This window comes from Azolla caroliniana, unplaced genomic scaffold, assembly GCF_043228905.1.
Source record: "Azolla caroliniana isolate FFs.n. ecotype wild unplaced genomic scaffold, voAzoCaro1.0.p SCAF_6, whole genome shotgun sequence".
Lineage (NCBI taxonomy): Eukaryota > Viridiplantae > Streptophyta > Polypodiopsida > Salviniales > Salviniaceae > Azolla > Azolla caroliniana.
This window is the reverse complement of record NW_028230441.1, coordinates 16,160,525-16,170,672: the sequence shown is the minus strand read 5'-3', so window position 1 is coordinate 16,170,672 and position 10,148 is coordinate 16,160,525. Positions and strand designations below refer to the sequence as shown.

The 10,148-nt window shown below is 37.8% G+C and overlaps 2 protein-coding genes across 2 annotated transcripts; both read right to left on the bottom strand.

The window, feature by feature from the left end:
• Window positions 1-2,529: 2,529 nt before the first annotated feature.
• LOC147863192 (uncharacterized) lies at window positions 2,530-4,878 on the bottom strand. Its single transcript, XM_087321905.1, has one exon. The coding sequence runs from the start codon at window positions 4,830-4,832 to the stop codon at window positions 2,628-2,630; it is 2,205 nt and encodes a 734-aa protein (XP_087178031.1). The 5' UTR covers window positions 4,833-4,878; the 3' UTR covers window positions 2,530-2,627.
• Window positions 4,879-5,522: 644 nt separating this feature from the next.
• LOC147863191 (uncharacterized) lies at window positions 5,523-7,733 on the bottom strand. The gene has a single exon (XM_087321783.1). It carries the CDS (start codon window positions 7,731-7,733, stop codon window positions 5,523-5,525), a length of 2,211 nt encoding a protein of 736 aa, XP_087177909.1.
• Window positions 7,734-10,148: the final 2,415 nt, after the last annotated feature.

The window sequence follows — 10,148 nt, the reverse complement described above, 5'->3', positions numbered from 1 at the left end:
ACACTCTCTTTCCTTGCTTTGATTTTCACTCTATACAATTATCTTTGGCTCTCTAATGATACACACACACACATGTTAGCCCTAAGGGTATTTATACTTATACACTATAGGGGTTATTTACAAATATGGCCTATAATCGGCTACGGCCGATGCTTTCCGGATCTGGATTCCGGATGCTTGTCGAATGTCTTCCGGCCGAAACAGTTCCTCGTCTGGATCCGACTGTCTGACGCGTCTCATTTGGAGGGACTTGTTTCCCAACAGTTAGGACATTTTGATGAGTTAGCATGTCATTCTCACATCAAATTTATACTAATTATAGTTTCAACACATAGTTATTCACTCTACTAGTGAATAGTACTAATCCACCAAGTGTTACATAATATAGGGTTGCATTATAAGTTGTTCAACATGAGGTGGGGGGTGGTATCAAAGCACGACCTAGTTTACCTCCATGAATTGTGTGACCTAAAAATCTACATATGGGTTTGCAACCAAGCATTACTATTTACATTTTATATTGGTACATGGTGTATCAAAAAATTATTAGTTTGGTGAAAATGGCGATGAAATGTGCATGGAAGAGTTTATTGTCTTACTTGAAAACTTGCTTATAGACAAAGATATTGGTTAACTTATTTGTTGGGAAAGTTGGTCCCTCCGGATGGGAAGAGCACGAGTCGAATCGAATGGTGTCAATAGGTAACTCGGCTGAGGCCCAAAATATAGTCATTTAAGTGTATAAGTATAAATATACTTAGGGTAGATCTGAAGAAGAAATCAATAGTATGTAGCTGTAGCCTGTAACTACATAAAGAATAATGGAGGGTGGTAGATCTGATGTGGCCATGCTCCTCTGCATGCATGCGGACAATATATATATGTGTTGCCGGTGACGATGGCGATGGCGATGGTTGTGGAGCAGTAATAGTAGTAGTAGTAGTAGTAGTAGTAGTAGTAGTAGTAGTACAACTACAGTCCGACAACTGCTGCTGCTGCTGGGGCTCCGCCATTGTGTGGCACTCACTCTCACTCAGGATGAGTGAGTGTGGCACTCACTCGCTCAATCAATCGCTATGATGACGATGTGTAGTCGCAGTACACATGGCCACACACACTGCAGTGCCATCTTCCGTCCGATGTATATGGTATGTGATGCCAGCTAAGCTACGTGTCTCCAAGACGGGCTCCGACCCTCAAGCAACCTCTCTTCTTCCACGTCTACACCAACCAACCAACCAACCAAGCAGCCGTGTGGCCGCTGCGGGAGCCATGCCTTCCACAACTGCGAGGCCACCACCCTCAACTACTGCGGCAGCTGCAGAGATGTGAATTAACTTAACTTAACTAACTAATTAATTTGCCCACCCCATCCCAAGTTACTAAAAAGTAACAACTTCATGAACTCTCTTCTTCTTCTTTTTTATTTATTTAAACTGAATATTTTGTATGCTTCGTTTGGTAACCTCCACGAATGCTAATACATATGTCAATCTATGGACATGATATGTACATATGAGATTGACATAAAACAAAATAACATGTGCTAGAGATGCCATTAGCAAACCAATGCATTAAATTAATTGCATTAGTATAGTAGCGGGTGAGATAGAGGTATTGCATTGCCGAGTTAATCCGAGCCTTTAATGCATAAAATCAACATGTGTCAGAGATGGGGGAAAATGCTTTAGCTAACGAAATTGCCATAGCGGTCATGTCACATTCCTTCTCTCTCATATTAAATATTTCCCTTCATTGATGCATATCCATACAATGGCCCAATAAGGAATGAGTATTAAACAAGAGAGAATCAAGAGCATAGAAAAATAGAAGGTAAATGAGGTTTCTTCAACAATTACAAAATGTGCACACCTTCATATGAAGGGTTATATTATTTTTGTTAATAATATATTAAAATAGGTTAATACTGGAATAAATTTTGGTTTATATTAAAATAGAGTTTTAATATCCCCCCTAAATGTGAACCATTTTAGTTCTTAGGGTTTTGGAGTCTAAAACCTATTTTATTTCAACACCTCCAATGTTTCTGATGTGACACTAGTTTGACTATGAAGTCCACCCACATTGTTGTAGAGGTGTAATAGAAAAGCATTTCTTTTGATTCTACCAATTCTTAAACAAAAAAAGTGATGCCTTGCTCTAATATGCTTATTCTAATCAGTAATCACTAAAACAGAAAGGGGTGTTAAAGACGCGAAAAATCGTTGCAAAACGTATCGCAATCTCTCTCTCTCTAAAGTTTAAAGTTTAATTTCAGCAAAAGACTGTTTTGAGAAAGATCATTTATTCTCATGAAGCCAATTATTCATCGTGAATGACAACTGAAACACATTTAGTGAGCGGATAAAGATTCTCATCCTAAACCAAAAAATGGTACAAAGCTTCATTGCCTGCTCAGGTCCTACAAATTGTGCAAAAGATTATTGAACTTCCATGATCGTATCACAATGTTCCCTATAGTTTCAAGAAAGCAACAATCTCAAAAGAACTTCCAAAAGACTACTAAGCTTGTGCAAATACTCTTGGTTCAAGAATTTATGGTCCCAGCTTAGCTATGGAAATTTGATGTAGATTCTGAATTCTCTCATTTCACGTGGTTCAAGGTTTTACATGCATACTCCAACTGTTATAGGTTTCAATCTTATGTTTTCAGCAAGGTTTTTCATAAAGATTGAATGGAAATGCAGATATTGATCAATACGTGCTTGCTTTGCTATTCCACTCACCAATGCCAAACTCTGCATCTCATCTTTAATTGTGCATGCTTTCTTATGGTCACCTAACCTAGTAAAAATGTCAACCATTAGCTCATTTATCTGTGGTGATGGCTTAATTCCATCCCTCCTCATCGCATTATATATTCTCTTCGCTTTGTCTAGCTTCCCTTTCCTATCATAAGTTCTTATTAAGGCTTTGTACACGTATGCATCTGGCTCAAAATTAGATGCACGCATTTGCTTGAGAAGTTTCCTCACAATCCTTATTTTACTTGCCCCTGCAAATCCAGCGATCAGAAGAGAATACATAGTTTCATCCAAGGGAAACCCAGCTTTCTTCATCTCAGAACATATAGTTGCCACTCTCCAATATCGATTACACTTGAAGAGAGCTTGAATCAAGTACTTGTAACAAGATTCATTGGGTGACAATCCAGACTCTTTGAGAAGCTCAAACACTTGAAGTGCAAATTCAGAATCTTTTTGCAAACCACAGTGCTTGAGAACACTTCCATAAGTATGCAATGGTAGAGTTACATGCTCCTTGTGCGCCTCGACAAGAAGACGTTTTGCTTTAGGAAATCCTTTGTCTCTTAGAAATAGCTTAATCATTTGATGGCAAGTATATTTGTCATGAGCAAAACCTGGTTGTTTCGCAACCCAGCGGTAAAACTTCCATCCAGAATCGGCTCTGCTTAGACGATTTAGGATTTTCGAGACTAAATCACAATCGAACCTCAGATTTGATTTCTCGAGGGTTCGGACTGTTGCATTTGTCCAAGGGAAAAGGCATTTTACAAATGCCACAACATTCAATAGCGTTGAAGCATCAGTTGATGAATATGGTATTACATGTTCATCACATCCTTCTTCATCCTCCTCAAAATCACTAAGAGAAGAATCCAGGGGTTCTTCTATACCCTCCTTCATGATGTCAACATGGCAGGATGCATTGTAAATTTTCATTTGAAACTCTAGAATCTTCTTCTTCCTGTCCTCATCAGATGATTCCGGCCACCCTTCTTTCATGATTTTCTCTGCATCTTCGCTTCTCCCTTCACACACCAGATACTTCAATACAGTAATAAACGAGTTGCCTAATGCGCCAGGGTTGTGTCCATAGTCCTTAAAATCTCTTACGAGTTTAAGAACACTGTACATATCACCGAGTTTTGCATATCCAAGCATAATGTACACACAAGTTACAGGATTAGGTCTCAAATTGAGCTTCAATAATCCTTGAAACATATCAATGGCTGCATTGAGCTTTCCTTCTTGAACTAAATGGTTCATTAATACTGTGCATGTTTTTATACTCGGCCGAAGATTGTCCTTCAAGATCTGAAGATAATATTCTCCTGCCTCTTCATACATCTTCATACTTGCATATAAATCAATCATAACAGTATATGTTTTATGACAAGGTTTGAATCCTAATTCTTTAATGTGATTCCAGGCTTCCTGTGCTTTTCGAATTTCCATAGCCCTCTTGAAACCAGAGATAACGGACGTAAACGTAACAACAGAAGCTTTACCTTTTATTACAGAGAGATTTGAAACGCTTTGCATCTCTTCTAATCTTCCAGATTTTCCAAGACGATATATCAGAGAGTTATAGACATAACTATCTGGTTTAAACTCGCTCTTTGAGGTGATTAACCAATTAAAGAAACACAGAGCTATGTCAAGACTTTCAGATTTTCTTATTACTTCTGAGACCGTGTAGGAATGGAAAGGAACAGAGAGTTTGGTTAAGGAACGAGGTATTTCTTCATCGTTCCATACTGAGAAGGAAGAGAACAGGTCGAGTATCATCTTCACACCTTCAGTTCTTTTAAGGAAGGGAGACATGGGACGCCTCGACAGTGGCTTATTAGATGTGATTGGTGAAGATGCAGAATGAGATCGGCAAAACTGCGAGAATTGGTGAAGATATACTGAGGGCGAACAGTTGCCAGTGACGAGAGAAACGGATATAGGAATGAGGAAGCCGGAAAAAGAAGACGAACACGATGATGATGATGATGATGATGATGGTAAGGTTCCATGGAAGCTGGGAATTCTGCGTAAGCAGAAGACGGAAATCTGTCGCATAGAAAACCCTAAATGAACGCTGCGGGCGGCTTTTTCGTCTTCGTCGTGACTCGTCTCTCCTTCGGCGATTCAGAAGGTGTGTGTGTGTGTGTGTGTGTAGTGTTGTTGGGAGAGACGGAGGCGGACGAGTGAGTGAGTGAGAGTTGGGCAAAGCCTCCTCACGAATCAGGAACACTAAATGTAATGTAATGTATGCATGTATGTATGTATGTAGACTCTAGTAGTAGAGTAGAGTAGAGGAGAGTAACTAAGTATTTATATATGTATGTAATGGATGTACTCTACTACTAGATGGATAGATGTATGTGCTAGTGTCTATTTGCACCCAGTGTTGGGCAAAGTCTCCAGCCCATACCGGAAATTTTCCTGCTTCTCATAAACCTAATTGGAATTTTAAAATTTCAGCCGTCCACGTTCCTACTAGCGACAATGTCAACCGGAACATGTTAAAAATAAATAAATTGGCCATATACCAAATCAAAAAAAAAATCTATCGCAATACCAAAACAAATCAATCACAAAATTTTGGATCCCAAAAACTAAAGATATATATTTACCAAAAAAAAATCTAACTTTTTAAACAAATTTCACTTTTCAAAACTTTGTAAAGTAGCATTAACAACGTATTAGATCAAATTAGATCTAGTATATAGAAAGTTCCAAAACAAAATCGATCAAATTTATAATGTTTCAATCTATATCTTCTATGAAGTCCTCGATGTCATCATCATGCTCATGAGAAGTTCCTGTAAAAATATGACGATATGCCTTGCTTTCTCGCCAGAACAAAATGCTGTCACTAAAGTCATGTTCTTCTAGTTCAAGTCCTTCAATAGAGATTCGTATCAATGCATCAACCGCATTGCTTTTTAACCTATTTCTAAACTTATTTTTTATTAGATTTAGGCGACTAAAGCTTCTCTCACATGTTGTCGTAGAAGAACATTGAATTAATCCTATCAATGAAAGCCTTAGAAGTTCGGGTAGCTTTTCTTTCCACACATCATTACAATTTATCATACCCCAAACATCTAAGAAATCTCTTCCAAGCCATTCCGTAGTGGCTTGCCTTTTGAAAATTGCATATTCATCATATAGTTTATCATTATCAATTATGGGAGAAAACTCTTTCCCATCTATCATTTTTTGAATGCCATAAAAATTTCCAAGTGTTTTTAACTCATTAAGACCCATAGTTTTTCGTGCTAAAATGCTTGTAGATCCGGTAGACATGTTCATTGGTGATAACATTTTCAACAGCCTTTTTTTTATTGTCTCTATTAATGCCTTAGAAAACAAAGTTTGGAATCGTATGGCTTCAATTAAGTCCTCACCATCAATACATCTATCCATGAAGATGCTTTTATACATATTACCTTTTATAGTATCTCGTAAAACTGAAAGCATTCCTTTTTCTCTACCATATTCTGGAATAATTGGATAATTATAGCTATCCTTCTCAAAACCATTGAGATCCATCATAACATGATGTAGAAATTGTTCTTCTATCTCCCCAATGGCTATCATAGCCAAACCTCCAATGCATGTCACATCCACATATTCCTTTTGGAATTCCATACTTAACGTAGACATGATCTTAAGTACATCTGCAAGGAAGTGAAGCATATACACTACTTTGAAGTTTCTTAAACTTAAGAATACATTGTATGCATCACTTTGCGATTGCAAAGTCTTCATCAAGGGTTCATACACATCGCATACCCTCATGATAGCACCATGCCGACTAAGCCATCGTGTCTTCACAATCCCAAGAATATGCAAATGTGTGTATTCTAATGCATCTTGCATCTTAGTTAATTCACCTTGGCGCATTGAGCTCCTCGAGAAATGTGCAGCCACCCAATTCACAAGGGCATCTAACTGCTTGCATGTTTCTTTGACTTCAATGTTCTTTGAAGCCTCTTGTACACACAAGTTTGTTCGATGTGCACAACAATGTAAGGAAGTCATAAATGGATTATATGACTTCAATCTTGTAGCAACACCTGTAGACATACCTACCATAACAGATGCTCCATCACTTCCAAATCCCATCATTTTTCTAACATCTAGGTTCCACTTTTTTAACAATGCTAAAATGCTTTCTGTTATTGTGTTTGTTGTACCATCCTCTACTTCAAGTACCCCCAAATAAGAGGTTTTTACTTGCCTTCCTTCCACAAATGTAGCGTAAAGGATCAAGTTCTTGGTTACGTTTACATCGGTAGCTTCATCTACCATAAGCCCAAACCAAGGACTTGTCCTCACCCTATCATATATCTCGGCTTCAAGAGCCTTGCTAATGTGCAAGATAAAGCTTGCACAAGCCTTATTATCGTTATACATTCGTGGAAGGCCTTCCACACCACATTCTCTTAACAATCGTAAGAGGCTTTCCAGTTTTCTAAATGCCAAACCCTCTTTAGCTATAAAATATGCACATTTTAACAATTTTTCAATTGCTACATCCACACTAGCTTTTTTCTTTGATGCACATTTTTCAAGACCATTCTTGTCTCTTTCTTGGAATAAAAGGGCATCTCGATGGGCCACACTTTTTGCATGTTCTTCTAATGCAGAAGTCTTAAAGTTTCTAGCACCCGTTTTGCCAAATGAAGACTTACAATGAGGATCACTCCTACAATAACTACACCATAAAAGACCAATTTCCAAATCCTCTTGAAGCCACTTAAATTTAGTTGGCCAATCTTCTTGAAATTTTAGTTTGGCCTTACTAATTCTATTCATCTCATGAAATAACTCGTGAGAGGGTTGATGGTCCTTTATAGGCTCTTCTAAAGGCACATCTTCATTGGAAGATGACAAGTTTTTCCTAAAACTAGGCATTGTAAAGAGACGTATTTGCTTTCCTTTGCCTTTCGTATTTTTGTTGTGGGACATACTGTAACAATAATGTAGAGTACATTGGACTAGCATAATCTATGGATTCCATTTAAAAGAAGGGGAAATATACATACACAATCCATGTTTTCTAAAAAGAATAAGCAAATTAAAATATCTGGGATATATGGAAGATTACGAGGCAATCAAGGATCAAGTTTCCACTATAGATCTTCGGATCTATCAAAAAATAAATATGAAAGAGGATTACTCACATTAGCTTACGCACACATGCAAGTCCATGTATGTAAATGTGAAAGAAATTGAGGGAACAAATATATTACAAACAATATTGAAGGAAAAGATCAAGAGAAAAAAAGTAGTGTATTATTAAAACAAGAGGACAATAAAAATGTAAGGTAATAATCGTCGAGTTTTCATGAACCCATAAATATTTGAGTTTGAACTCATACGATGTAATAGAACATAAAATTGATTGAATATAATATGTTTACCAAGAAACAAATGATAAAAAACAACATGTTTTGGAGTTAAGAGACGTGTGCAAGTTAGGAAAGGAATCTTGGGGTAAATTTACAAGTATAAAACATTTTCACCATTTAAATGATCCATGAAAGATAAATAATAGTGTTAAATGACTAGACTTTCAACGATCCTTTTCAAAGTTGGAGCATTCTCTACTGGGTACCAAAATCAGCCCTCAACTTCATTTTACAAAAGTGACGTATATATTAAAACAAGATGACAATACAAATGCAAGGTAATAATGAAATATACATGTCTCCTTGTGATTTATTCTTGTCTATTCTCATAATATTTTTGTGCTTTTTTTGTGCTAAGATAATTTGTTGTGCATAATTCCCTCTTGATTTTCAACCTATCCTCCACTACATATGTTTGAAATACATGTTGATTCTCATCGCAAATTTGTTGATTCGTCTAGTTATATTGTAATAAGTAAATAGTATTTTAGATTTGCCTAATTTGTTTATCATAGTAGCCCCTTGATGATGATGATGAAGAAGTGTAAATCTCTTTCCACACCTAGGTTCCTTACATATTCACGACTTCATGTTCACCCACTAAAAAAAAGCGTGAAGATTCAACCCTCTTCTCCAATACACATACTTTGCGATGTTCCCACATCTTTGCCTTACAATGTTCCTGTGGATATGAGCCCAACCGGAATTGGATGGGTGATAAACCAAGAAGACAAAGAAAAGAATCGGTATGCAATCCGATTCGGTGCGAAGGTGTTAACCGAAAGACAAAGGAAGTATGCTCAAGTAAAGAGAGAGCTATGGGGAATAGTATCCGCGGTTAAAACCGATCGTGACTACCTTATAGGAACAGAGGTCATAATCGAAACCAACTGTCTACCTATTCTCGGAATGATATCCGGTTGTGCTACAGCGGATATTGCTATGCTGTGATGGATTGCCTATATCAAGTCCCTCAACCCCGAGATTCGGCATATAAATGGGAAGCATAATGTGGTGGCCGATATGTTGTCAAGGGTGAGGTATCACGGTGAAGAAGATTTGCACTCCGACGAGGAGGATGTTGGCCTAAACTTCTTTACAGTTTCTTGTGCTCGGGTGCTAGTAGTGTTCAAAGTAGAAGATTATGAGGGTGAATTCATCGAAATTGGCAAATACTTAAGCTCTCTTACAAAAGATGAATCATGGTCAAAGGAAGACTTCTACCGAATTAGGAAGAAGGCCTACAAGTTCTTCCTCAAAGAAGGACATCTATGGAAGTTTCTGAAGAAGAAGAATGGAACTCCACTTCGAGTGGTGTGCAAGAAACAGGATCAACAAACACTAATTGCTGAATTTCATGATAGTGTGTGGGCAGGTCATCATGGTATATGGGCAACATTTGCAAAGCTCATGGAGAAGTATTGGTGGTCGGGTGTTTACAAAGATGTAGCAAGCTATGTTGAAACATGTGAGCAATGCCAATTATACTCGAATATTCAACATAGGGATGAACTTCATCTGACATATCCGTTATCAATGCACTATAAGTGGTTGGTAGACATAGTGGTTATGCCAATGGGATTGGGGCAAATGAAATACCTCGTGCTAGCAAGAGAGGATCTCACCAACCAAGTAGACGGACGGGCGCTAAGGAATAAAACAACTTCGGCGGTTTGTAGGTTTCTCCTTGAAGATGTTATTTGTCGATACGGATGTGTCGGCAAAATAGTGGCCGATAGAGGAGAATTAGATGCAAATGAAGCTAAAGAGTTCTTTTCAAGAATAGGCATCAAATTATCGCTCACCATGGCATACAACCCGGACGCAAATGGGAAGGTAGAACGAGGACATAGTCCAATTGTAAAAGCTCTAGTGAAGGCTTGCGACGGAAAAATGGGAAATTGGCCACGATTACTACCTTATGCATTGTGGGCAGATAGAACTACACATAGCACGACTACGGGATATATGC

What these genes read in the sequence shown, in the direction of transcription:
- LOC147863192 (XM_087321905.1), bottom strand. Translation starts at nt 4,832, where the DNA reads ATGCGACAGATTTCCGTCTTCTGCTTACGCAGAATTCCCAGCTTCCAT.
- LOC147863191 (XM_087321783.1), bottom strand. Translation starts at nt 7,733, where the DNA reads ATGTCCCACAACAAAAATACGAAAGGCAAAGGAAAGCAAATACGTCTC.